Source organism: Xiphophorus maculatus, chromosome 10 (genome assembly GCF_002775205.1).
Source record: "Xiphophorus maculatus strain JP 163 A chromosome 10, X_maculatus-5.0-male, whole genome shotgun sequence".
Classification (NCBI taxonomy): Eukaryota; Metazoa; Chordata; class Actinopteri; order Cyprinodontiformes; family Poeciliidae; genus Xiphophorus; species Xiphophorus maculatus.
This window is the reverse complement of record NC_036452.1, coordinates 19,485,840-19,513,258: the sequence shown is the minus strand read 5'-3', so window position 1 is coordinate 19,513,258 and position 27,419 is coordinate 19,485,840. Positions and strand designations below refer to the sequence as shown.

The following is a 27,419-nucleotide window of genomic DNA, read 5'->3' as shown; positions in this document are numbered from 1 at the left end:
AGCAGAGCTGATTAGTCATTGTTTATGGTGCAGGAAGAGTGAGTTTGGCATTGGCGTGGAACTGAATGCGGAAGGCCAGAAGTTGATGCAGGTCCACCAGGAGCGACTGGGCCGCAGCTTGGACCGGCTGTCCACTGAACTCTACAGCAAAGACACACACTTCGTCCTAGAACTTATTCAGGTGGCCGCTCACACCGTCACAACCCTGAAACACTAAATGTAGTCGAACCAGATGTCTTTGCAAAAATGGAAGAAATTTACTCTTTTACTTTTCTGCATTTTTTGTCAGAATGCCGATGACAACAGTTACCCCTCCGGGGGCGGCGGCGTCCCAGCGCTCGCCTTTATGGTCGAGAGAGATTGCATCACCGTCCTCAACAATGAGACTGGCTTCCAGGAGAGAAACGTCAGGGCCATCTGTGACGTAGGCCGCAGCACCAAGGGCAAACACAAATACGGATACATTGGTGATTATGCACACCATGGCATGCTTACATTTATTGAAGTGTGACTTCATCACAAGAAAACCTCAACCTACCTATAAACCTAGTTTTAGCCATCTTTACTGTTACTGGTGTATAAAAAACACTATTTAAAAACAACAAACAATGCTTAGCCTGGTGGGGGAGCAAGTTAGGTCTGGTTGCCTGCCAGACTTATAATACACTGAGGTAAATCCTGCACATACTACATATAGAGGACTACTTTCACTATTTTAACCAACCAGGGAAGGTCATTTATGGAAAGTGAGGATATTTTCACCATCCTCACATTTTTGCACTTCTGCTGCACTCTACTAGCTTCGAGGTATGTTGTGAATTAAGTTTTGGTAAAAGATAGGGTTAATTGTGGACAAGTAATGGTTTGGGAAAATGTCCGGGTTAGGTATATATGTTAACTGCACTATCATAAAATTAGTGAAGGTCAATGTAATTTTGTCAGTTGGATGGAAGTACAAGAATGTGTGTATGTGTACTTGTCTATGGTGCCTCTTTGGGACCTTTCATCTAATCACTTGCCTTCAGAGGACTTATGGGGACCAAAGCTCAGTACTAATGCTGGGGACTCCCAGTGTAAGGGTTAGAGTTAGAATTAAGTTGTGAACTAAGTTTGGGTAAAGGACATGATTAGGAACATAAGAATTGGGTAAGTGTTAGAGTTACACACAATCTGAGTAACTAAAATGAATGGAAGGCAACACAAAGAAATAGGGACACCTGTATCTGTTTTAGTATTTCAAAATAAAGCTCAAAAGAATAAACCTGCGCTAGATTACTGTAATTGGTTCAACCTTGTTATTTTATACACCTCATTTATATCGAGTCTTCTTCCCTCAGTAATAGCTTTTACACTGAAGAGTGTTATGAGTAAGACATGGCAGCTCTAACTTATAGTAGCTAAGTGACTGAAAAAAATATAATTTTGAGATTTCTTACAGGCTATTAAAGTCTTCAATCATCTGAGTCTGGTCACTAATAATATTTTCACTTGGTCTCTGCCATGGATGTTCACTTATTTTATTGATTTAGAGTATTTTATGTTTTCTAAAATTGCACAGGTGTAATATAACTGCTGCACTAAAGTATCCCATTTACCATTAGGTATGTTTTCTTTTTAGAACAGTATTTGTGTTTTTGAGGTTCTGATTGTATCCAGCGAAAGATATATTGCCAAAAACATCTTATCCCATCTGTTCACATTCCCAATCTCAAAATTTTTAGTCTTTTTACATTTTCTTTGTGAGTATGTTTGATGTTAGCGGTACAAACTTGCTGTCTGAATCATCTGGCTTGTGCTTCTTTATGCAGGGCAAAAAGGGATTGGCTTCAAGTCTGTGTTTAAGGTCACAGATTGTCCTGAGATCCACTCCAACGGCTTCCACCTGCGCTTCGACAGGACCTGCGGCCCCATGGGATACATCCTCCCCCACTGGACCGAGGATGAGAGGCCTCTGGACGCACAGCTCAAGGACATGCATCGGCACAGGTGGGATTACGGAAAATTTACATTTTCATGCAGCTCTGTCCTATACAGCCACCAAAACCTTTGTTTCCTGCCTTTCTTTATTAGCTGGACCACAAAAATCTGCCTCCCCTTGCGTTCTGAAAGTCACCAAACGAGGAACCTGTTCCATGACGTCCATCCCTCACTGCTGCTCTTTCTGCATCGCCTGCGCTCCATCACCATTTATAACCAGGTTAGCCATTGTTTTCAGTGCAGAATGCAGTTTTTCTAAGCTATTAATGCACCCTTTGAATAAAAGTGACATTTTTTGTTGTTGTTTTCTTTCTTTCTGTTTATCTGCAGAGCGAGAAACGCCTTGTGACCATGACTCGCAAAGACCTGAGTCACAATGTGTTGGAGGTGGAGCACACAGAGGGTACAGAGCGCTGGCTGGTGGTCAAAACCACACTGCAGCCCAAGAGGGTGAAGCAATAGTACACACACGCAAACACACATCAGATTTTATATCTCAATCCAAGATGTTGTGCTAAACTTTAAAACTTTACATTGAGAAAAATGCCTGATTCCATTTTCAATACCAACACACTGTTATTTCTAAAGAAGAGCTAAAAAGTCTAGCTTATTAGCATGTGATAATATTTTCATTGTCTTCATTAGGACATAAAGTAGAAGGCAATTCAGCACCGTTTAGAAAAAGAGAAAACATTTTTATTTTTAATTCCCTTTATATATCAAATTTAAATCTCAAAGGGCACATTCAACTGCCCTGGGGCAGTCTGATAGTTTTGCAGTTTTGCTCAGTTGGCCCTTCTGACGAAGACCAGCAGGCAAGGAGGGTAAGGTGTCTTATATAAGGACACAAACAACGAGGATGGGCAGACTGGGAATCGAACCGACAACTGTCGCCCCCGTCACTTTCTCATAGCAAAGCTGCAGCACTTCTGGTCATTTTGCATCATTTTTTTTCTTTGTTGAAAAAGCTGCAGGGTAGGTTGCTTGTTTTATTCCTGAACGGAGAGTAATGTCGTCGAGCACCTCTGCTACTTTACTGTTCCAGATGCAAAAGCTTTACTGACCTTTTCAAATTGCTCTCAAAAATCACAGAATGTGTCTTTGAGGTCCATCTGTGGTTCTTGTGCTCGCTCAGCAAGCGTCAGCTCTTATTGTTTTCCTTTGGCATTTCTGACTTCGTCTTTGTTTGCCTCACTGGTGAAATGGCCTGCGAACAAAACTTTTGCCTTTTCCTTATAATGAGTTTTTTTTTCTCACATTATAACCACAAACTTCCTGCAATGACTTACGGGGACTAAAAATGCAAAGTAATGCATAATTCAGATTTTTATTTGAGAAACAACTTTAAAAGTATTGTGTTTTTTGGTTTTTTTCCCCCAAGTATAAACCAACTTTTCTAGGACTACTACATAAAATTCCCAATAAAACTCAAGGTTTCCCTCAGAAAACTTGCTAAGCCCTGTGGTTGTGGCGCTCGGCAGGCATTCATTCAGCAGCCCACTGTGTTTTTCAGTTAATTTTTTTTTTAAAGTTGACAGGAAATTTTAAAATATCACTTGATAATTATGTCATTGGAAGATTAATACCTGAACACCAATTATAAAGTCTTAAAACATGCAAACAGTAAAAAAGAAGAAGAAAAAAAAAAAGCAGTGGGGGCAAAAATAAAACCTGGAGGCCCGCCAGACTTATAATACATTGAAACTTATTGATGTTTGTGGTTGTAACATTACAAAAAAAAGGGGGGTGTGAATACTTTTGCAAGGCACTGTAGCTCAAAACATTCAATTAGCATCTTGAGCCAATCTGCTCCAAGGTGCTAGAATGTCTTGAGACTTAACAAAAGAAAGGCTTAGGTTAGAAACTCTGCATTCAAGCCTGCAATAAAAAAAAGTTCAGTTTTTATTTTTTTACTGGCAAAAAACTGAAGATTGAAATAAAATAAAAGTTATTTCTCTATTCCAGATCTTCTTGGGAATACATTGAATTGAACAATAGGTTACATTTTCAGTACTATTACGTCCTTACCTATTTTCTTTCTGTCATTTACAAGATTGAACCTCTGCAGTTTCGCTATGTACAAGAAGCAACAAAGTTAAACGGAACTGTTGAGTGCTCCAGTTTTTAGCGCCATCATTGTTTATTTGGCATTCACCTTGAAGCAGTCACTCAGTCAGTCTGTGGGCTGTTCTGACTCAGACGTATCTCCCTCTCAGATAAAAGAAGACGTCGAGTCGACCGAACTCGCTCTGGCTTTCCAGCTGGGCGGCGGCGAGACGGAGAGCGACGTCGTTTGCCAGCCACAAAAGCAGCCCGTGTTTGCTTACCTGCCTCTTCGCAGTTTCGGCTTTCGTTTTATCATCCAAGGTGAGAACAGAGGATTCAAAAAGGATCGCTTGTTGAAGAAACAAACCGTGGTTTGATGTAATCGCGTATTCTTTTAGGCGATTTCGACATCCCTTCTTCCCGGGAAGATGTTGACAGGGACAGCTCCTGGAACCAGTGGCTTCGCTCAGAAATACCACAGCTCTTCCTCAAGGCCATGGATGTCTTCACTGTAAGGCACAACGTAACGTTAGAAATTAAAATTTTTCTCCAAATAGTCACTTAATGCCTTTAAACACCAAAAAGTGGAGAACATATCATGAAATTAGCAAAATAAAAGTTGATCATCGACGTACAAACACGTGTTTTGTTTCAGAGTCACCCAGAGTACAGAGGGCTGAAAGGTCTCTGCCAGTTCCTGCACTTCATCCCCCTGCCTGACGAGGTGCTGGACTTCTTCAAGCCTGTTGCCGGGCAGATTATTCAGCTGCTAAAGGGCAGGGCCTTCCTGCCAACTCTTGGCACAGGTATTGCTCTCAGCAAGCACTCTGTAGAAAATAAACCTATAATGTCGCGTCATGCAACTGTGAGGTTTGTCCCGCCTCTCTCAGGTGGTAAGGTCGCGTACAAGCAGCCGTCGCAGGTCGCCGTCTGTCAGGACGCCGTGATCCGAGACGTGATCAGTGGCGACGAGCTGGAAAAGCACCTGTCTCTGTCCTATCTCCATCCGGGCCTGAGCCCGCCGCCTCCCGCTTCCCTGCTCACTCAGATGGGAGTCCGGTACCTGCGGGGATCGGATGTTACCACGGTAACCACAGCCATGGCGAAGGAGCTGGTCAAAGCAGAGGGCATCCATTCAGGTGTGTGGTACAGCAGTTAAATTTGCTTAAAACAAACAAAAGCAAAACATTTATTAGGATTGTAGAACAACAACATGGTTTTAATTATGACCATATCAAACTGAATGTTTTTTTGCAAAACATTTATTCGCTATATTCACTGTAACTACAACTCTCCAGCCTGGCTGATGGCATTTTATTTTTGTCGGTTTTGTGAAAAAGATCTTTAAATATTTAATATTTAAATATTACACATGTCACGGTAGAGATCACTATCATTTAGTCGGAGGGAACTGCATCAAAATAAACAAAATTGAGCATCTCTATCTAACGTTACCTCAGTGTCCTCCTGTTTTCTTAAAATATATATATTTCAAAATAAAGTAAATTTGCATGTTTCGTGATATTTAAATTTATATTATATCTTGTACTTTACGTGGTTTTAACACCTCTTTTTATCTTGTTAGTTATTTTTATCTCTTAAAAATGCTTCATTCTGAAGGTGACTGCTTTTATTTTGAATTCTGCTGAACATCGTCCTAAACGACAGCGACTGACTGAGTGAATTAAAACGGTGCGTTTCAGAGGGAGGCCTCCGTCAGCTGGCCAGGCTGCTGGTTTGCAACTTTCGGGCGATGGAGCACGGCTACGGCGAAGCCGAGTCCATCCTCCAGAACCTCAGGGAGCTGAGCATCATCCCTCTGGCTGACGGACGGGTGGTGGCGCTCAGCGGGGAGAGCGTGTTCTTTCCCATGGAAGAAACCGCGACTAAGAAGAAGAAAAAAGCTCAAGCTCAGACAGGTAATCGTAATATTGTAACCTTCTGCTCTCGAGCAGCTCTTTAGAAAAGTGCGTACAGTGAGGTTAGAGGTTGGATCACTTACAGATTTTCGCTTAGTAACCACTTTACAATTTTAAAATTCAGTTTTATTCAAATTTTGTGTGACACCTACACGTGGTTGGGAAGTGGGAGTAAAACAATACATGACTGTTTAAAACTTTGACAAATGAAAATCTGGTAAGTGTGGTTTGACTTAAAACCACACTTACCAGACCAAGTCAAAGTTCATACTTGACTTGAAACTTGATGTTGACAGAAGCTCTCCATCTAGTCTCTCTGAACTTGAGCAATTTTTAAAAAACGATGGGACTAAAAACTTTAGTCTCATGTACAAATCTGATAGACTTATACCCAGGAATATGTGGTGTCCATTTTTTTCCTAGTCACTGTTGCCAACTTATCCACTTCATCACAATACTTAGAAACGAAAAATTGATTTAAAAAAGAATATTTTGTTGCTTTTTTGAAATCGGCTTGATATTCGTCCAGAAAACTGTTTTCTCTACCAGAAACTTCAACAGTCTTGGAAGGTGCTGGAATGTTCTACATCACTTTTCTGCTGCTCCAAATAATTTGGGATATTGAGGCACTAATTATTAAGGCGTATTACCACTGGAAAATAAAATAAGATTTTAAAGTCCTACTTCTCTTTGCAATCAGGGCAAAAGGCAGGCCAGCAAGTCGGTGTTTGAAGTTTCACAGGTTTCAAATTAATTGAAATATGACAAACGATTATAAAGAGAAGAAAGCTGGATAAATAACTATCAGAGGTCACACGTACCATTTGTCCTCAGGATCTTGGTAGAGAAAATATTTTCAAAAGCATGAAACGATTGAAAAAAAAAAAAAAACCAGAACATTCTGTTCTATTTTTGTTGCAGCACCCAGGTAAACAGTGCAGATTCACACTTTCAGATGTCTGACTCATAGAAAGTCAGACACTGCTTGAAAAGCTGCACCTGCCTCACACTCCAACATTCAGAGACCCGCCGTGTGTGTGGGACAAATCTCTCCGCGGTCAGGACGCCGCTGACCTGTTTCTAAGAATAAGCAGATGTACAGACGCTTATATCCGAGGCACGCTCGCATAGAAAGCGCAGGAACATCCGCCCTCGTTTTGCGTCATCGCGTTCGGAAACGGCAACTGAAGCCGAGCTTCGGAGTGCCAAGTGTGAATAATTGATTTTCACACTTTGATGTAAGCTTTCTGCTTCTGCGGTTTAGCATCTTGAATAATCATGTGGGTTAATTGGTCTGGGGTCCCTGCGAGCTGCTCAGAATCCGGAGCTTTCTCTGTCGCCTGCTTCATTGTTTCACTGGAGCACCGTCGACGACTCCGCTCCAAACACACAGTTATTGTTATATTTGATACAATAAGCAACATAAAAACGTAAAACAAGTTAAGTTTTAACATTTTTAACAGCTAAATATCACATAATGCTGTTGTCACAAATCATGGCTAATAGGAGATAAGCATTTCTTGGTTGAATGGCAGTCATTCCTGACATTTTCTTGTCCTCCATGAAAGCATGTGTGTTAAAAAAAAGACTGCTCTATATTAAAAGTGTTAATATATTACTGGTTTGTGTTAAGTGTGTAATGTGTTACAGAAGCTAACATCTACAGTCTTCTTCATTTCCGTTCTTTGGGGGTTCAACCGATTGAAAAGGAAAATAAATGGCGTCCTGGATTGGCTACTTCGCCAACACCGACCAAGTAGTGTGTCAAGTGGCATTGCTTTTAGGTGTTTCTGCTTCCCTTGTTGGATATTCTGAATATTTTAGCTGCATTTCATGAGAAAAATCAATACATAGGCACATTTTCCACAAATGATTTGACTTTGCGTTCCACAAAAAAAAATCCACGAATATCATAACGCCAATAGGCAGGGGCCCACGTTACATACATCAGGTGGAAGGTGTTTGTTCCCAGACTGGTTTGAGCGTGGACAAAATGTCCCTGGTGCCAAATGTATTCACTCATCCATTACAGTTTTGAAATGCACAAATAAATTTGAAATAAATACAAATAAATGGTTGCAAAGGGTGTTTTTTTTATTATTATTTTTATGTGTGATGATTGATTAGCAGATACCTCTGGCAGTTTAGCGTTTCTTGGTTTTCTTGATGAAGGCTGGTAGCAGCAGAGATGGCTTATCCATAATGACATAGAGGTCAGTTGACGCACACACCTCCAAATTGTGCAGTTTAGCAACAATTTGGAGCTTAAATGAATCCCTCCCACGGGAATTAGTGCAGATTCAAAGGAAAATGTATTGATGTTGCCATAGAAAAGCCCTCGGATCTTACTTAACGAGGAGGACAAAGAGCAGGAACGCCACCGCCTTTGATGCGTAGTTTGTATAAAATCCCAGAGAGAATCTCTACGCCACGTTTTTGGAAACGTACTCTATTCTGTTGACACGACGAGTCCCGACAGGAGATGCAGCTGGCGGCAGGGACTTGGTTGGTTAGTTTTCAGGTCAGAGACTGCTGTTGGGAGCAGGTCTTTGTGCGCAGACCGAGCTTTGGAGAGACGTGAGCAGAGATGAGTGTCATAACTTCAGAGAGACGGCTAAGTTAAAGACGGTGTTCTTCTGAAATATTGAGCAGTGCTGGCATCAGCAGGGAATCAGGGCTTTAGATGGCAGCCTCAGAAAGCAGCAAAGTAGGTCAATAGAGGTTTTGTGTTTTAAGGTGGTGAGGAATGTGTTTGGGAACATGTCCAAAGTGAAAGCCAAAAGTAACTTTTGAAGTCTAACTTAAAAACATTACATGCTTTATGCCAGTGGTTTGATATATAACTAGGTTTATACAATGTAACCTCTGGAGTTTATTGAATTTTCTTCTGACTGGTGCTGTTTTTAGTTGCTAAATTCCCAGATTTCCCTGGGAATATGGATACTCTGTGATCTTTCTTGAACTAAGGCAGCAGAACCGATAGAAACGCTGAGTTTGCGGTCAGCCATGCATGTAATCTGCCATTTACAGTCATGTCAGAATTTTTCCATCACGTGTCAGCTCTGTTACCCTGCTAGGCTGTGAATGATGCGGTGAATTCAGCGTGACGTGGCATCAGCACTACCAAGATTTTGTGGCGAATCTCTGACAATTTTTATAAACCTCTGATCTGCAAATGCTGATTTTGGCCGATTCCTATTTTCTTATTCAAAGTATTCATTTACAAAATTAAAAATATTATGCATGGATGCACGCTGGACAGCTCATACAATTACTAATATAAATATTCCATTTTGTCTTTTTTGCAGGACCACTGTCTGCGTTGTACAAAGATCTGAGTGTGGTCCAACCCTCTCTGTTGAACTGTTTGGGGCCTCTGGAAAGCCAGCAGATCCGAGAGCTGCTCAAAAGGCTCGGGGTCCATGAACTGGAGCCGCAGGAGCTGCTGGAGCAGCACATCTATCCCACCATAAATAGTAGCAAATGGAAGGTGACTGAAGGCAACTTTTAACGTCTCAAAATGTCATTAAAAACCTTTACAAATAGTTTTATTTGATCTAAACTGTTTTCTTTTTGTCTTTTTTTCTGTTCCTGCTTGTTCCAACTCAAGTCGAAGCCTGAGTCGGTGGTAGTGAGTTACTTGGTTTTCATCAAGCAGCATTCCTCCTCTAGCCAAGAATACTCGGACATTGCAGTACCTGTACTGACCTGCAGGGGTCTGCTGTGCCCCTCTACCGAAAGGGTGCATTTCTCTGAGGAATACAGCAACATCGACCTGCCAAAAACACTGCCTGGTAGGAGATAACACAACACACACACACACACACACACACACACTGGTTCACCCCTACATTCCACTTCTAGATGTTGGAGAGATTTTAGATTTTAGCCCTGTTGTTTTGGACAGGTTGTACTGAAATATGAGCATTTCCCTCTGGGATTAATAAAGTATAAATAAAGTATATTCATTCATTCATTCATTCATTGTAAGCCATTAACTACAGTTTACAATCGAAACTTGGGTTTTAGATTATTCCATGTGTGATTAGAGCAAAAACAAAAGAAATAGTATATCAACAATGGCAGTATTGTATTAGCCACGATCATTAATATACTGGACGTGACTATCGTGGAACACACATGCTATCCATTGAGCTGGGAATATCAGTGGTCGGGAAAATCTCACAAAGAATCTGGACAAGGGAAGCAATATTAATTGCCGACACTACAACAACTAGATAGTAACGTCAAAGGGTCTCACACTTCATAGGTCAGTGAAAGGTTCTAATTTTTAAAAAAGTGGGGATATCAAGCTAGCAGCTATGCTAGCTTGACTTTGACAACATTAACATGTGCACGTACTGCGTAGTTCGGTGTGCTTTGATTCAGTTAACAAAAAATAAATAAGGCGACTCACACACATCTCTCTGACAGACGATTAGTAGAGCAGGTGTTTAAATTAGCTAATCAGCCTCTGCTGTGTTCAGGCAATCACGTATTAATAATCACAAAATAAATATCGAGTCTGAAAACATAAAACCGTAACCGACTAAATGTTCTGTGTACTTTCTCTTTTTTTTTATGGGAAAAATGTGCATGTTTTTTTGGTGTTGATTCCTGATACACTTGAATGTAACCTCTGCTGTGCCGACTAGTGAAGTCAGTTGCTACGGGCAACAGAAACGGAGAGCATGAAAAAAGAATACGATTGGTTTTGACTTGTTTTTCTGTGTTAATTTCCTCTTGGTGCAGTCGCTATAATTTTGAAAAGTTCAATAAACTACAAAAACTGGATTAATTGTCTCATTTGTTCATAGAAGGTGGCGATATTCGTAACGATCATAGAATAGGATGAAATATTTCATAAAGTGCAGGAGTCGTAGCTTGTTCAAAATTCAATTGCTGTCCAATATAATAGAGAAATTTGCTTAGGCCTCTTGCATCCTGACAAAACTGGCAGAAACCAAACAGTTTAGAGATTTATGCAATTTTTCCAGCTGTAATTTAAGCCTTATTTTATAGGAATCAGATAAGAAATAAGAACGCTACAACCATTTTGGTGACGGATTGTTGCACATCCCACATTGGAACGGTATGGTGCACATCACTAGCTGTAGCGGCTAATAGGCACTGTCCAGTCCAGTATATACATTGTTGTCCACAATTTTAGTGAAAAAAATAGAGAATTTTGACTCAAATCTCAGAATTTTGACTTTTCATCTCAGAAGATTAAGGTCAGAATCTCTTCTTTTTTTTTTTCAGTGGCCCCAATCCTCTTTTTTGGTATTAAGCAGCTGTGAAGTGTTAACGTAATGGACAACAGATCAGAAAATCTACTACACCCTTCAAATCAAGAGCATATTTAAAGGATACACGCTTAATGTTTGCAGCTTTGAATCATATAACAGCAAATATTTGATGTTAAAATCAGATTGTTTTGCTCCAGTCGTTTTTAGAATAACAAACGTCTTCCACAGGCGTTTGGCATTCTCTTGCAGTCCGCTGATGCCAGAACCTCGGCGGGCTTTGGCTCCGTTTTAGAAAAAGAGTGCGGCAATCTTCTTTCTGGCAACGCTCAAAAGCAGTGAAGCGGATTAATTACACCTTGCTTGGATGATAAATAACTGACATTAGCAGCTAAAAACTGCACACCCGGTTACCTGCCCACATCTCTGCTTGCTCTGTGGCTCACTCCCACCATGTTTCTAATTTCCTTTGCTTGTGCAAAGCTCCGTCTCAATAACCTGTCTGTTCTGCCCTCACGCTCCACCAGGCTGCGACTGGATCCTGCTGAGTCCCTGTTATGTGCAGACAGACGGCGATGTGGCTGGATGGAGGGAGCTGTTCGGCAGGCTGGGGGTCAGGGACGGCCTCATCCTCCGCAAACAGCGTCGAACTCTGACCCCTCAGGAACTGGTGAGGAGGAGAAGTCATTTAAATGACATCATCCTGTCCAAAATGCCATTTAGATCAATGCAGTTCACACCACACAAATGCAAAATCTAGTCTGGTTTGGTCTCGTTTCTTGTTTGAATATCTTAGTACTCTTGAAATGAGACAAAACTAACTTACAGGTAACTTTTCAGGAAGATATAAAAGCTTGGTTTAAGTCAGTAAATTCCTTAATGTTGATGAAATAGTACTGGTTTCACTGGCAGATTATTTCACTTATAACAAAATATTTTTCCCATGTTAAAAGTGGAATAAAATACCAGTGGAGCTATTACTTTTATGAAAGCCGCTTCTCCAATAGAGCGGTTTTAACTGGTTTAATCATGAGCTGCACACAGGTGAAAAAAAATCCAGATTTTCCAAAAATTAAACATTCAATGAATAGATAAAATTGATTTATTGCCCAGCCCTAGCTGGCCAAGGAGTGTTTTCAGCGGGAAAGAAGGACAGAGTGTACAAAGTTAATTGGAGCAGTGGGTCTGTCAATGGCTTTACCCCTCCACACAGATAAACCAGGCTAGATTTGACAATAAGAAAACACAAAGACAAATGCAAGTCATTTATAAATGGAGAGTAGCAGGAGAAAATGTCAGGAAAAGTGTTATGTTTCCCAGCAGCATACTTCATGTAAAACCTAAACCTCTGAAACCAATCGCTTTGTTCAAATCAAAATTCTGGCGAAAGGACAAAAGCTCAGGACAGCACGATCCGTACGCACACAGCTGTGAGCAGAGCCGAATCTCCATCTGCATCTGTGAGTCATCGTGACAAATAGGTTAGTGATTAAAGAGGAAAACGCGAAGGGTTATGAGTCACACTAGGAACGAGATCAATGGTTGCTTTGAGGTAGGAAAGAGGTGAATGATGTGACATGCTGCAAAACCGAGCTCAGCCCATCCTATTCTAGCGGTTTCTCTGTTAGCCTCAGTACAGACACGAGGGATAAAACATGGACACAGAATGAGGATTAAATCAGCTTTTGCAGCATAGGCAGCTGGTTCGTTCTTCATCCATTTCTGGGAAATTGTACTCTGCTTAATGTTAATACAGGATGTCACAGCATCCTTAAAAAGTCTTAAATTAATCCAAAAAGTAAGCTGGACTTAATATGTTAATACCAAGGCTTAAATTTCGTCTTGACGGGATTATTTACTCTCGTATATTGTGTTTAATTTTTTTTTGCCTTGGGACTTTTTTGTCAGGCAAAACTTTGAGTTACATTCAGACATTATTGTGTTCTCTGACTCAAGACGGTTGAGGCTACCGCTAACTAGCTGCTAATATACATTCACTAGCTTTTTTGCATAACTGCAAATGTATTGCCAGTTGTTTGGGCGAAGTTTGTACATTTCTGTGGAAATATTCATAATGCTCTTTAAAAGGTCTTAAATCTTAAATTTATTTTATAAAGTAAGGTGGGCTTTAATATGTTAATCACGGGTGTCAAATTTTGTCTTGATAAGAGTATTTACTCTCGTATATTCGGTTAATTTTTTTTTCGCACGACTTTTCTGTCAGGCAAAAGTTTGAGTCACACTCAGACATTTTCATTGCGTTCTCTGACTCGAGACAGTGGAGGCTACCGCAAACTAGCTTCTAATGTAACCCAGCTAGCTAGCTAGTTAGCTAGCTTGTTTTTGTCTGTCATGATTAAGTTCAAATTGTGTGAACACAGGTCTTTAATTTCATTCATAATGGTCTCAAAAAGGTCTTAAAAAGCCTTTAATTTTGAGTTGATGAAACCCTATAATAATATTTTATTATTACTTTGTTGTTGTTTTTTTAGAGATTGCACTGAAAGGTCAGAGAGAAGAAAGTCTGAGTAGCACAAATCTGAGAAAATGCCCAAGAAAACTGCAGTCAAATTGGCCCCAGACAGATTTAAATACTTAAGTGAAATGTCATTAGTTACCATGGGGCTCGTTATTTCCCCTGCTCTTCTCTTAGGCCTCCAGTCACTGGTCAGCTGAAAGTGCAAGGTGGCACCAAAGTCCAGGAAGTGACTGCGTGCTCGATGACTACCCCTGTGAGGAGTTCCACACTCTGGCCACAGCTCAGCTTCCCGGCTCCCTCCTGCTGCAGCAGAGAATGGCTCTGTTAGACCTGCTGCAGACCAACTGGGACTCCGGGTAACATTGAATATATTTCTACTATCTATTTTTTTTTAATTAAGTTGGAACTACACTTTTTTCCTCCAAAAAATCAACATGCCATCGACAACAATGTAACCGTCCTCCTTTTTCAAAAGTTTCAGGTTTTTCTTCCTTTCAGAACTAAAAAGTAACAAAAGTTATGGTCTTTTTTTCAAAATGTCATGTAACATTTGCAGCTCTGAATGAGTTTTCCTTTCTATTGTAAGTTGTATGCAATAGCTGTGACCTTCAACCTAAGCTGAAGGTTGTAGACCTTCAGCTTAGGGTTAGGGCCTCCTATAACCTTTAGCTTACGTAGACGGCCATGTCTTTGCAAGCTGCCAGTTATTACACACCATTTCCATTTTCTGATGAAAAATTGAAGACTGCTTTTCAGTAAAATAAAATGAAGTTTGTGTTTGTAATGTGACCAAATGGAAATTTAAGGGTTTTGAGTCACTTTGCAGTCATCATGCCCATTGACACAGTTGAGGTACGGATCTGTTTTGCTTCTTCCAACTCTATCCTTTCTCAATTTTTCAGACACCGATACTCTCAGTACCTCACAGCTCAGGTCGTCGACAGCAACGGCAGACCAGTCAACGCCAGGTCTTCTTTTTACCATCTGCTGTGCAGCCTTGAGTGGGTGCCAGCTTATCGCCCTCTAGAGGAAGAAAAACAAGAGAGAAAGTACCTCTGTCCCAGCTCAGTCTATCTGACATCGCCGGAGGTCTGCAGGCTGCTGGGAACTCACGTCTTTTATGTGGACACACGCTCCAGCGAATTCAGCAGAGCCCTAGGTAGAAACGCGTCCACCAGAACCAGTACTTCAGTTCTATAGTAGTTAGCTTCCGTAACTTTCCGTCTTTGTTTTAGGAATGAGAGAGACTATCACGGTAGACATTCTGATAGAGTACCTGAAGGGATGGTGCATCAAGCCAGAAGAAGACAACCAAGAGGAGAGGTCCGCTGCAGACGAGACGGAGGGAGCACATTTCACCACAGCTGTTACGCACATCCACAACGTCTACAACTACCTGAAGGACAACTGTTCCTTGAGCAGCCTGAAGGAGCTGTTCCAGCACAACCCCGCTGTGTTTGTGGAGAATAAGAGGTACAATGTGATCTGCATCTTTTTCCTTTTGGGGTTTTGTTGGTTTAATGTCTTAAGTTTAACACCTGGCAAATCTTTTTTTTGTCCAGGCATAGTGATGACTGGTGTTCAGGACGCTTCTATCACCTGAAGGAGGTGTGTTGGAGCGACAACACCTCCTTGTTCCAGCGTTACAGACAACTCACTCAGAGGGAGGACAGCCCCGTCCTGCAGCCCAAAGTCCTGGCTCCTTTCTACAGCCAGCTGGAGGACATGAGGGACTTCTTCCTGAACGTAAGCTCCTCCAATAAGGCTGTGCCACTCTAATGCATCTGCCTAACAACAGCCACAGAAAAGGTTGATTTCCTGCCTGTTTAATTCACTCTGAGTCACACATTTGACGTCAACCTGGGACCTCTCGGTGAGCTGAGACAGCTGTTAAAACTGTATAAATATCCTGCTTTTTATGACTTGTGAAACCTGTGGTATATTTCCCTGTGGTTCCTCATAACAGAATGCTGAATTTTTCCTCTAACACCCATATGTATTTCATTCACCAAAGTGAATCAAACACCAGACATATTTTGAAGGCTGGCTTAGTTTTCATTTGATTCTAAATAGATAATTATTCCTGTCTTACATTATAAATTCTGTAATCCATATCAGTGGGTGGAAGACTTCTGGACATGTTCCCGCATCACTTTTACATAAATGATGCTCTCTTGTCGAGTTCGATTTGTCTCAGAAGAGCTTGATCTAGAAATGACGTCAGATCCAAGCTCATTGCACTCAAGTTACAAAACGTTTATTACCAATAAAGGCTGAAAACAATCCCTTTCTCCCCACTTTATTAGTACAAGCACTGGAGGAACACATTCACAGACAAACATGGTATGTTAGTTAGCGGTGGTCATCGCTAACTAATAAGTTAGTTGCACTAAACCTAAAGCACTAATCATAAACATCAGTTCAGCTAACACTAAAGTTCTACACCAACACAGTATTTGGCAGACGCTAATGCTTAAGTGCTAAATTCAACCATGTTGATACCAATAATGCTCTTACATACCTAATATATTCATGTTTAGAGTTTTTTTCTCTAGGGTCCATGTTTTGTTTTGTTCTTATATGTATCCTGTTGGAAAATAAGTAATAAATTTATGCAGGGGGTGTATTAAATTACTAATACACCCCAAGCTTTTCCAAACTTAGCAAAAGCTCTTATCAAAAAGTTAGCTCTGCTGTTAGCTGATTAGCGGAAGTGTGCCCAACACTGACCAATCAAAATTCTGTCTTCAATAGACATTCTTGCTGGGTTTTTTTTACTGGCTGTGGAAATTTGACTTCCAAAGACCAAACATTGGTTTATTTTATTTGTGCATCTTTGGATTTTCGGATGGTTCTTTATAGTTAGCATCACAATCAGCGACCTCCAATAGTTTTACAATTTGCAGTATGAATGTTCTCCATTTGGATGTGACATTATTTCCAGAGTTGATCTTCAGACTTGAACATATTAGTGGTTTCACTTTGTGCCCAAAAGTGTGATTTTTAGAGTTCCCAGTTTAAAATACAAGGACAACCTGTCCACTGAATTTAGCCCCTAATATGGCTGCCCAGTGTAATGTGCTGCTGTAAAATGTCAGTTTGTGTTCACCTTTTATTTTAACATGTTAAAGGTAAATACATACATTGTCATTTGGTATTGCTAGTAGTAGTTACCAGAACAATGGTTAAGAAATTCAACTGCTGTCCGACTTGTAAGTAGAAAGCGACAACTCACATTGATTCCCTATGAGATCACTTGCATAGACAAACAACAGTGACCTGTAGAATTATTAGTTACCTTTATTTGGATATGTAATTTGAATTAGATGGAACAGTATCTGTCAGCAAAGATGTTTCTGTGTAGCTTGCTCGCCGAATAAGCCTAGTTAGCTTGAGCTGGTTGAGAAAAGACAGAAAACAACATTTAGCATACGAGATGGTATAAAAAATGCAGAATCGTATTAATGTGAGTTATTGATGCGCCTGTGGCCGTATCTCTCCCATCTAGTGCCTGAACGTCGATGACAGTCCCAACATGAAGCAGTACGTGGGTTTGCTGGAGCTGATCTGCTCCTCGGTTTCCGTACCGACCGCTGAAGTGCTGCAGGATGTGTCCGTACTGTTCGCCAAACTCGGTGAGCGCTTTTGTTGCAGAGGCTTTGTCACTTGGTGTCTCGCAGTTCTTCACTCTGTCCCATCTGTTAACAAGTCTCCTCTTTAATGAGAATGCAAAACCATTTGTTACGTCCTGTCTAATTTTTGTTGGATTATTATCATACGTGTAGAGGCAAAATGTGTTGGCAAAAATGAAAATAAGCAGAGGGAACAAATTAAGGGTATAGAAAATCGCATTACCTTCTAGAAGTGTCCTTGTAGCTGTGGACCTAAAGATGAATGTATCCATTCCGGTCCATATAGTTAAAATGCTCTGTATACTTTTTGTCACATTAAAATTATAAACTACAATGCATTTTATTGCTATTTTATGAAGTGCAGAAGACTGACTATTTATTTTTGCAACAAAGCATAGGCAAACGATTCACTCTCTAGTTCGGCAAAGACTAGTGATGCACAACACCATGAATTAAATAATAATTTCCATATAGCTGTTTAGAGAGCTCACTTTTTAAAAAGTTTTCCTCCATTTTTCTTAATCACAATTTCTCCTCCACTTTGACAAAAACCCGAATCTTGCTTGTAAAGTTGAAAGAAAGTTTTCCAGATGCATTATGTACATGCAGAATAATAATAATGCAAGTCGTTTGTAATATATCCTAATACCCTACATAATATTGCACTAAACTGCAATATTGTACATTTATAGTTCAATCATATTTTGCTCCAGTACAGACAATGCTTTCCAAAAGGTTGTTTTAGTTTTTTCTTCTTAAATGTTTATTTGTGGGCTATATGAACGTAAACATTTATTGTGATAATGTTCACAGTGTCTATAAACGATTTGATGAATCAATATAATCCCTATATATTTGTACAGATGTTTGATAATTTTCCATACTTATCAGCGGCATAAAATCCCACTAAATCATGTCGAAGCTAGCTTTCTTAAAATGAGCTCATTAGGTGGAAAAAGTCAGTAGAAAAAAACCACAAAAATATAATCGGACAACAAATTAAGACTGATAACATGACCATTTATTCTTTTCACTATTTTTCTTCTTTCTGTTTCCTCAGCTCATAAGTGTAAGCAAAAAGGGTATGGAGACCAGGAAACCAAATTTGATCCGAACTACAGCTCCCAGTTGAAAGGTGAGTGACTCCTCTTTAATCAGACCGACTTTCAAACCTCATCTGCTGGTCCGCCAGAGAGAGACGCGCTTTAAACACAGCTTGGGAGAATTTGGTACAGCAGCCTAGCAGGAAAATATTCTCCCTGGAGAGAGAAAGTACCGAGGTGCAAATTAACACCAGGCCTGAAGTAATCAGGGAGTGGTAGGAAAAAAAATAGTTTTTTAGTTTTACACACTTTCACTCATCATCTAACTTACAGACTCTTGGTATTCTTTAGTCTTCCCTCCGTCTAACCTCTGAGATATTTTATGTCCTTCAGAGAGAAAGAGAGAGAGGTGTGAGAGAGAAAGATGGATTCTCAAAATGGAGGATGGTTGTTATTACAGGATTCTTCACTCAGCGATATGCTGGGTGGTTTCAGCTCAGGCAGCAGTTAAAGAGACAGGTTACGGATGCTTGCGTCATCACTCAGTGTTTTACACACATTATTCAGTTCCTGCTCATTCAGCATCTGAGTTTTATTTTTGAAAAGTCAACAAATTCACTTTTTCCTTTTTATTTATGTTTTTTAATTTTAATTAGAAAATCTGAGTAAAAATCATTAGTAAAATATAGAACTTACTTTTACAATACTTTGCTCTATGAGACATGAAGGCTTTTATTTTGAAGAGTACTTTTGAATCTTTATTTAGACATTTCAGGATCAAATCTTAAGTTTGATCCTGAAATTTGTTAAATCTCAACAAATTTTGACAAATTGCTATTTTTAATTTCTGGTTAAGGTTTATTTTCTTGTGTTCTTTCTTTTCTTGCTTGTTTTTTTTTCTTTCCTTCTTTTGTTCTTTCTTTTCTTTTTTGTCTTGCTTGCTTTTTTTGTTCTTCTTTTCTTGCTTTCTTTATTTCTTTTTTCTTTCCTTCTTTCTTTTCTTATTTTCTTTATTTCTTTGTTTCTTCTTTGTCTTTCTTCCTCTCTTTTCTCCTTCTTTCTTCCTCTGCCCGTCTATCATTTTTTGGGGTCATGCTTGCACAGCGCACCTGTTGTTCTACACCAACATTGTCGTTGCGTCTGTATGTTCTCCCTGTGTGGAGGTTTAGCTCAAATGATCATTAAAATATTCAAGAATGTTAATCAGGTGGTTTATATCAGGCACCAATTCCGCTTAAACATCTGTTTTAGTCATTAGTCACATGCAAAAAGCTTCCTATGTCTCTCCAGTGTTTTTCTTAGTGGGACTGAGTGACTCATTGTGTGTGGGGGTGTGTGTGTGTTTTGTCTCTGTACCAGTCATGGTCTCCGACAAGAAGGTTTTCCCCACTAAGGACAGCTGGGTGAGTCTGAGCCGTCAGCCTATGATCGGCGACGACAAAGAGCTGGAGAAGATCTTCAAACCTCACAAGGAGGTGTGTCTGCTCCACCTGCCGCCACCAGAGAAGAAGTCTGTTCCCAGGAGTAAGACCGGTACGCCGCCGCCACCACCATGATGCCGTCAACTTTTCTATCACTTAAGAGTATCTAAATGTTTCCTACTTCCTGTGTGGTCCGGCAGGTCAACCGGTCGCAGGAGATCGAGCTACTAAACCAGCCTTCAACGAGAAGGACAGACTGTCATTCCTGAAGATCTGCGGGATCCGTCATCTTTCCCAGTGTGTCAAATGGGAGTCCCAGACTGAGAACTGGAGGCCCTGTGCCTCCATGCAGTCCCTGGTGCGCTTCGTCATCCCCTACATCCAGAGGTTCCTCTACCACCATGAAGAGCTGGCCGACGTCTACTCGGCCCTGACCGAGGGGAACATAGCAGAGAAACTCAAGAGCCTCTCCTTTGGACAGGTGGGCAAGTAGAAAGAAACCGGAACTCAATTGTTGTTGACCGTCAACTTTGAAGTCTCTGGTTCCGGGTTTCTACCTCCTAAACAGACGTTGTTCTCTGTCGCCGTCTGTTTCCAGGTGGGGAAGCTGTACATCCGCTACCAGCTGGACGTCGCCGGCAACGAGAACGCAGTGATAGAGCTGCAGGATGTGATCTGCCTGCTGAAGGACGAGAAGGAGCTCTACATCCAGAAGGACCACGTCAACGAGAAGCTGGAGATCCTGAGGTTTGTCAGCCTGAACGTAGAAAGTTCTGGAGATGAGAGCAGTCTGACCGAAGCCTGGAGAAATACTGGAAAATATTATTGACTGAATTTATTTCATACAGAATTTATATCTGTTGTTCAATTAACCATTTTATCATCCATCCATCCATCCATCCAATCATCCGACCATCTGAACGGAGAATTTGCGGATAAATCTTTAAAGTTTTGGCTCTCTAGATTAAAAACTGTAGGAATCCTCATGTAGGTTCAGTATTACCGGCTCTTAGTGTCTTAAAATGTCTGCTTTGACAGGATGTATCTTTGTCTTTCTTTATGTAAAAGAACTATCTGTTGAGGGTTAAAGTTTGAGCTCATTTTAAGGTGAACTGTCTGAGACGAGCTTGCCTCTGTGTGTGTGTGTGTGTGTGTGTGTGTGTGTGTGTGTGTGGGTGTGTGTGTGTGTGTGTGTGTGTGTGTGTGTGTGTGTGTGTGTGTGTGTGTGTGTGTGTGTGTGTGTGTGTGTGTGTGTGTGTGTGTGTGTGTGTGTCACAGTGAGCTGGTGAAGCTGTTCTGCACAGAGAGCAGCCACAGAAAGGACCTGAAGCAGTTCCTGACCCTCCTGATAAACAGCGTAAGTGCCATACGATCACTGATCCGCTTGGAGTTGAATTGGATTTGTTCGTAAAAGCTGAATATTTTTCTGTGATTAAATTATTTAATAAAAGGTTCCATCCAGGAATCAGACAGGAAGCAGATTTTTAGGCATCATTAGCTGGCAGCACAGATTACAAACATCATCAAATAATGAAAATAATTTATTAATATAAATATTGAGTCTGCATTAGGGAACTGTCATACAACCTGATGCAGGATCAAAGGGGTCTGGAGAGACTGATGAAAAGAGAGAACATCAGAGAGCTGCCCAGCGACGAGGCGCAGTGGGAGGTCCCAGAGCCCGTCAGGCCAGAGCCAGACAATGACAGAGGTACACACACACACACACACACACACACACACACAGGGATGGATGGAGTGACAATGAGCAGAATAACGTTGACAGCTCCATCAGCTGTTCGCTATATGTTGGTGAACTGATGAAAGTGGGGTGTTGTACTGTCACCATGGAAACACTAATTTGTTGTCCCCCCTCGCACTTTTCTGCGAGCATTACAAGAATGACAGCCAGACTAAGAATTTTATTTTTTGTAAAAGAATAAATTTGTCTGTTCTTGCAGAGTGAGTACAGGTTTGATTCCTCCGATCTTTTATATTAAACACTTTAGATTAAGCTAATTATTGAGCTTCATGCTACCCGACTCTCACTTAGCCCTGCTGGGTGTGATCCCAGTGTAAAATTTACATTTCTTTGTGTTTTCTAAGCACAGCCTTCTCCGGTGAAGAGGCATAAAATCAACTCCTTTGTAATGAACATGTAGGGAAATGTGGAAATGAATCGCTGAATTACTTTTTGTTATCATTTAGAAAGCTGTGTAGGGTTTTATAGTTTAGTCTGAACCACAGTCTTCCTCTCCTCCACTAGAGGATACATGGTGTGTGTGTGTGTGTGTGCGTGTGTACGTTTTTTTTTTTGCGTGTTTGCTCACTTTATATGAGGCGTCATAAAAGCGCAGTTGTTGCCGAGGCTCAAAGAGCGAAAGGAGCAGATCTCCCTCTTTACATCACAACACACACACACACAAGTATTGCTGTGATTAAAGATGTTTTCACCACTAAATCTTTTTCATGACCTACAACGCCAGGCAGAAGTTTCCATACAGGTTGAGTTTTTGAAATATTATGTTGTTTTAATGTTTCATTTGAGCCTTACAAATTCAGCAGCAGCAGGTGATGTTATCCAGACAGGGTCAAAATTATTCATACAGGCTGGAATGCAAAGCCTCAGTAATATAGATGAAACTTCCCTCTGCAGCTTGAAGATGAACTGCAAACTTTTTGTGTCCATCAACAAGGTTCTGATGATATTTCTGATCATATCTGGATTGCTCCTGACCAGTTTTCCTTTTAGTGAATTTGAGGGCAACAGTCTGAGTCGGTTGGTTGACACTCGATCAGTTGAGTGTTTTGAGCTGGACAATAATCCCAAAAAATACATCAAAGCTACTTTTTACAGTGGTGGGCACATTTATGCTAACACGCTAATATTTTTCTTTTAGTGTGAAGACTATTTGGCTATTTCCTCTCAACTTCTCTTTATTGAGCCAAGTACACAACAAACTAATGAATACAACACTTATATGAACAAACAACCAGGCATGTTAATTAAACAGAAATATACAAACAATTACATTTGAGAGCCTCCTCACATTCTCCTTGTGACATATGGTGGAAAACATGGTTGAAGGTAGGGCGTTAGCATTAGCTTCTGCTCAATACCATGCTGTTATAGCACTTTAGCTTAGCTACCAACCATGTTGTTGTAGCTCTTCAGCACTAGCTCTCATTAAAAACCATGTTGGTGTTTAACAGAAGCATTAGCTTTTGCTAAATACCATGTTAATTTAGCACTTTAGCATTGGCTTCTGCTAAATATCGTGTTAATTTAGCACTTTAGCGTTAGCTTCTGCTAAATATCGTGTTAATTTAGCACTTTAGCATTAGCTTCTGCTCAATACCATGTTGATTTAGTACTTTAGTATTTGTGGAACTAGTGTTTATAATTATTTCTTCAGGGTCGGGGAAGCTAAATTTTTAGCTAGCGGTGCCCACCTGACCTTTAAAATTAGTCCAGTCAGTTAACGTTAGGCTTCAGGATGTACCTCAAATTTTAAACTCATTGGTGTATAATATAAACATGATCAATATGTCAACTTCCTGACATAATGAGTCAATCTAAAGAAGCCGTAGTGGTTTGTATCAGTGAATACTCAAAATTTTTATGACTTTCATTTCCACAAATGGAATCATCTGATTGGCATCGTATCTGTCTTCCTAAGATGTGATTATAGACATTTAATGTTTTTTCCCTTTCTGACTCTATAAAATGTTTGTTTTTTTCGCAGTGTTTTTCAGGAGCCTCTCTTCCATCAGCTCCGCAGAGGAGACCATTTTTCCACCTCAACCGGACGGGGAACAAACGCTGGCCTGCTGGCCTCCTCGAGCGTCCATGTCGAACACAGGCAGCAGCCACTCAGGTCGCTCAGATGCTTCTTCTACACATTAATAACACATTTAATCTTGTGTTTTAATCAATTAAAGAATTTTTTTCTCTCTCTCCTCCAGGTCAGCCTAAAAGTGACGTGGTAGAGGCCGTCTTAAAGATGTGGCCTCCTCCAGCCCCTCCTAAAGACCGAGACCCAGAGAAGGAGGCGGGTCCCGGCAGAAGAAGCGGCGAGGCAGACCAGGCCCCCAGGAGCAGCAGGCCTGCAGACCCTCAGGGTCCTCAGAGAGTCCCGAGCCATCCAGGGGAGCCCCGCGCCGATGCGGCGACCATCAGCGCTCCAAAACCTCCAGGTGTGAACACACTGGTTGCTGCTTTTGAAACGACGGCACCTTGCAAAAGTGGCGTTGTCGGGATGAAATGTGAATACTTTCACACTTAATCCCATCGCTTCCACAATGTGTTTGTATTTAGCGAGTAATTGAAATGAACAGAAAGAAAAAAGGAGAAACGGCTTAGTAAAATCTGAAAAGTGTGGCGTGTCTTTAGAGTTGGTTATACTTTGTACTTTTTGGAATAACTCAGTCAGATTTAATAGAAAATATCTGTGAACTGTAATTTTCAAGTCTTGCCACCAATACTCTGATTGGGTTTGGGTCTGGACTTTGACTAGGCCCTTCTAGTATGATTATCCCCCCGTATACTACCATCGCAAATTCCACCTAATTCAGCCAAAGGGGTGTATTTATGTTACCTGTGCTAGTTGACACATGTTCTACAAATGAAAGCATTTTACAGCTAATTTCACTAATTTGTTGAAGAAAAGCATTGCCCACCTCATAATACTGCCACTGCCGTGTTTAATAATGAAGATGCAGCGTCAGCTCCTCACCACACAGCCAGAAAGTTATCTCAACAGATGAAAACGCTTGGAAAAAGTTTTCCTGGATCTCGTTCTTGAGTCTTAATGTGACGGTGATTACTAGTTTGGATGAACTCTAAAGCTGTGAGAGTCTTAAAAAAGACAAAAGAAAAAAACTGTCTCTGCAACATTCACAGATTGTGTGTGTTCAGCACGTTGTGTTAAAGCTTCCTGTTCCATTTGGTGTCGTCTGTCACCCGCCAGAGCGCAGCCAGCAGTCTGAGACCGCCGAGTCCCACAAAGCCGAGGGTGGAGAGGAGAGGCTGGCTCCCGCCGGCCCCGCGGCGGCGCCAAGTCCTCCATCTGAGCCGCCCGCAGAACCTTCCAGCAACCAGCCGCCTTCAAACAGCCTGTAGGTTGTCTCCGGTTTGTCTAACAACGTCTGAATTGTATATGTAGAAAACTAACGTTGGGATTCACTGCTACCAGGGCTCCTGCTAACGATTATTTTAGTAACCTTTCCATTATTCTGACGATTAATCGGATAAGAATATGGACATTCTACAGATATTTCATTTAACCACTTAAGCCTTTTCTTTTCAATAGTAGAAATACTTTAGTAAATAATTCATCTTTTAAATAACGTAAATAGTATATTGCCTAAAATGCAATGCCATAGCATTCCTTTAGTAAATCTGAATCGCGTGATGATAAAACTATTCCACTTGTGGAGTTTTGACTACAAAGTATTTATAAACAAATGTGTTTTCACCTTAAGTATATATATTTTGCACAGTTTTGGCTTCATTACTGCTCTGAATATGTTGGGGTTTTTTCACCAAACGGCCTCTTTTTGAGTCTGTGTACTCCAGTTAATGATTAATCAATTACTGAATTAGTTGACGATTATTTCAATAATTGAATGAAATCCGATTAATCTTTTGAGCCCTAACTGTTACCCTAACACATCCTTTCTTTGCCTGTTTTCCCCATCAGGGTGGGGCCTGAGGCAGTGGTTCCCTGCGGTACATTCCAGGGGACGGCAGTAGCTGGGGACATGCAGCGTCCTCTGCTGAACATGGACTTCCCCCAGTGGGACAAAGACCACTCTTCCCGGACCACACTGGAGGACATGGAGCTCCCCTGCCAGAGACCCGACACAGTCAGTACTACCTCTCTCTCTCTGTCTGTAAGGCTTTGATGCTCTGGTTGCGGTTTGGTTTTCATAACTGGCGATATACCGATCTGATATCAATATCTGTATTGGTCCCAATATTGAAAAGAATTTAGATCTCTCATAAGTGCGGATCTATTCAGGCTTATTCTATACTTTGTGCTATACGCAACGTCTTTGTTTAGTTTACACTTTATTTAGGATTCCTAATTTGTTGTAGTTTATTTTTTACATGTTCGACCAAGATAGCCAACTTATTGTTTCTGTCAATTTCAGTTTCTTTATTATTTATTTTACTTTGACTGTTCTACTCCTAATTGTGTTTTTACATGTTTCACCAAGCTTGTGAAGCTATTGGTGTATTTAAGTGCGCTGTAGTGGTGCAGAGTTATCAAATCCATTTGTAATGCAGTACATTTATTTCTATGTTTTAAAAAAACATAGAAATGGTTTCTGTTTTGGATCGGTATCGGCCGATACTAACCCTCAGATATCGGAATTGGAAAAAGTGGATCGCTATTGATAACGGCTACATCCATTTCCAGGTGGTGTTTTTGGACGAGCAGATGGACCTGGCGAAAGTGGGCGAGTGGGGGGAGCAGCTGGTCAACTCCTTCCTGTGCCACTGGAGAGACGGCAGCGACCCCGCGCGGCCCACCCACGTCCTCTGGTGCAATCAGAGCGGCGAGAGCGGCCAGCCCTACGACTTCAAGCTGGCCTTCGGAGAGGCAGGGGCCATATTCGTGGAGGTCAAGTCGACAGTGAAGAGAGAAAAATCCTTCATCCACATGTCGGCCAACGAGCTGGACTTCGCACTGAAAGAGAAGGAGCGCTACCACATCTACAGAGTGTACAGCGCCGGGGACGCTCAGAACGTCCGTTTGTGTCGCATTCAGAACCTGGCGCAGCATCTCCACACCAAGGACCTGGCTCTGTTTCTCTTTGTGTAGTTTATTTTTAGATCTGCACAAGTATTTGCACTGTATCTATCATAATATCAAGTGTTTCATATAATGTACTTTTAAACCTTTGTCTATTGTATATCAGGTGTTTTGATCCTGGCGTGCGTCGCCACACTCTTAATTCCAGTTCCTTTTTTTTTTTTTTTTTAAATTCAAGAATTGCTTTTTAATAAATCATTTTTCATTCAGCTGAAGGAGTTTCTCTTTTATATCATCTATTCTTGTATGTACTTAAGTAACTTGGCTGTTCAGTTGAAGTAATTGTGCCAGACGAACACAAAGAATTGCTTGGTTGCAAAGTGGAAAGAGTTTGACTTATTTTGCAAATAAAAAAATATTAACGGAAGGCTGACTTTTGATGACATTACTAATATTTTTAAACAACCAGTTTTCACAGTACAGACAGACACTAACAGCACAAACAAAAATTTGGAAAGCAACTTCTCTCAGGTGTGAACACACACTTAAACTAAAATGGAGGCAGGACTGTTTAATCTTATATGTAGTTTATTTTTACTGCTGGACTTTTGTGTCAGACGTTCATTCCATTCTGTAACTTGAAGTAGTTGAAGCTAACGCTAACTAGTTGCTAATATGGCCTTGTTAGCTAGCTTTTTTTTGCGTGTCATTGGTAAGTCTTTGCCACTCGCTCATTCATTCTGTGCTAAAAAGCTTGACATTAATATATATAAAAATGCAATATTCTTTGGTACATATATGTGATAGGCCTATTTAATCCGACTTTTCCGTCAGGCAAATGTTTGAGTTGCCTTTGCCGACATCTTCATATCGTGAAGAGGCTACCGCTAACTAG

General features: G+C 40.8%; 1 protein-coding gene and 1 long non-coding RNA gene across 2 annotated transcripts in view; one reads left to right on the top strand and one right to left on the bottom strand.

Moving 5' to 3' along the window:
- LOC111609871 overlaps window positions 1–26,951 on the top strand; it is a 39,657-nt gene extending 12,706 nt beyond the window's left edge. The window contains exons 19-47 of the mRNA XM_023340734.1: window positions 34–181; window positions 290–467; window positions 1,809–1,986; window positions 2,071–2,197; window positions 2,308–2,427; window positions 4,194–4,344; window positions 4,422–4,534; window positions 4,679–4,829; window positions 4,914–5,162; window positions 5,727–5,942; window positions 9,251–9,432; window positions 9,553–9,736; window positions 11,716–11,858; window positions 13,842–14,023; window positions 14,570–14,826; window positions 14,903–15,140; window positions 15,230–15,413; window positions 17,176–17,302; window positions 18,360–18,434; window positions 19,702–19,875; window positions 19,964–20,244; window positions 20,362–20,510; window positions 21,042–21,120; window positions 21,360–21,474; window positions 23,510–23,641; window positions 23,730–23,960; window positions 24,734–24,881; window positions 25,466–25,631; window positions 26,189–26,951. Of these exons, the coding sequence (XP_023196502.1) occupies window positions 34–181; window positions 290–467; window positions 1,809–1,986; window positions 2,071–2,197; window positions 2,308–2,427; window positions 4,194–4,344; window positions 4,422–4,534; window positions 4,679–4,829; window positions 4,914–5,162; window positions 5,727–5,942; window positions 9,251–9,432; window positions 9,553–9,736; window positions 11,716–11,858; window positions 13,842–14,023; window positions 14,570–14,826; window positions 14,903–15,140; window positions 15,230–15,413; window positions 17,176–17,302; window positions 18,360–18,434; window positions 19,702–19,875; window positions 19,964–20,244; window positions 20,362–20,510; window positions 21,042–21,120; window positions 21,360–21,474; window positions 23,510–23,641; window positions 23,730–23,960; window positions 24,734–24,881; window positions 25,466–25,631; window positions 26,189–26,593 (5,083 nt within the window). The 3' untranslated portion in view covers window positions 26,594–26,951. The remainder of the gene's footprint in view (window positions 1–33; window positions 182–289; window positions 468–1,808; window positions 1,987–2,070; window positions 2,198–2,307; window positions 2,428–4,193; window positions 4,345–4,421; window positions 4,535–4,678; window positions 4,830–4,913; window positions 5,163–5,726; window positions 5,943–9,250; window positions 9,433–9,552; window positions 9,737–11,715; window positions 11,859–13,841; window positions 14,024–14,569; window positions 14,827–14,902; window positions 15,141–15,229; window positions 15,414–17,175; window positions 17,303–18,359; window positions 18,435–19,701; window positions 19,876–19,963; window positions 20,245–20,361; window positions 20,511–21,041; window positions 21,121–21,359; window positions 21,475–23,509; window positions 23,642–23,729; window positions 23,961–24,733; window positions 24,882–25,465; window positions 25,632–26,188) is intronic.
- On the bottom strand, window positions 14,601–17,167 carry LOC111609872. Its single transcript, XR_002753380.1, has 4 exons — window positions 16,966–17,167; window positions 14,944–14,995; window positions 14,781–14,822; window positions 14,601–14,690 (listed from the first exon to the last, which is right to left on the bottom strand). It is a non-coding gene; the product is annotated as an uncharacterized LOC111609872 (long non-coding RNA).
- Window positions 26,952–27,419: the final 468 nt, after the last annotated feature.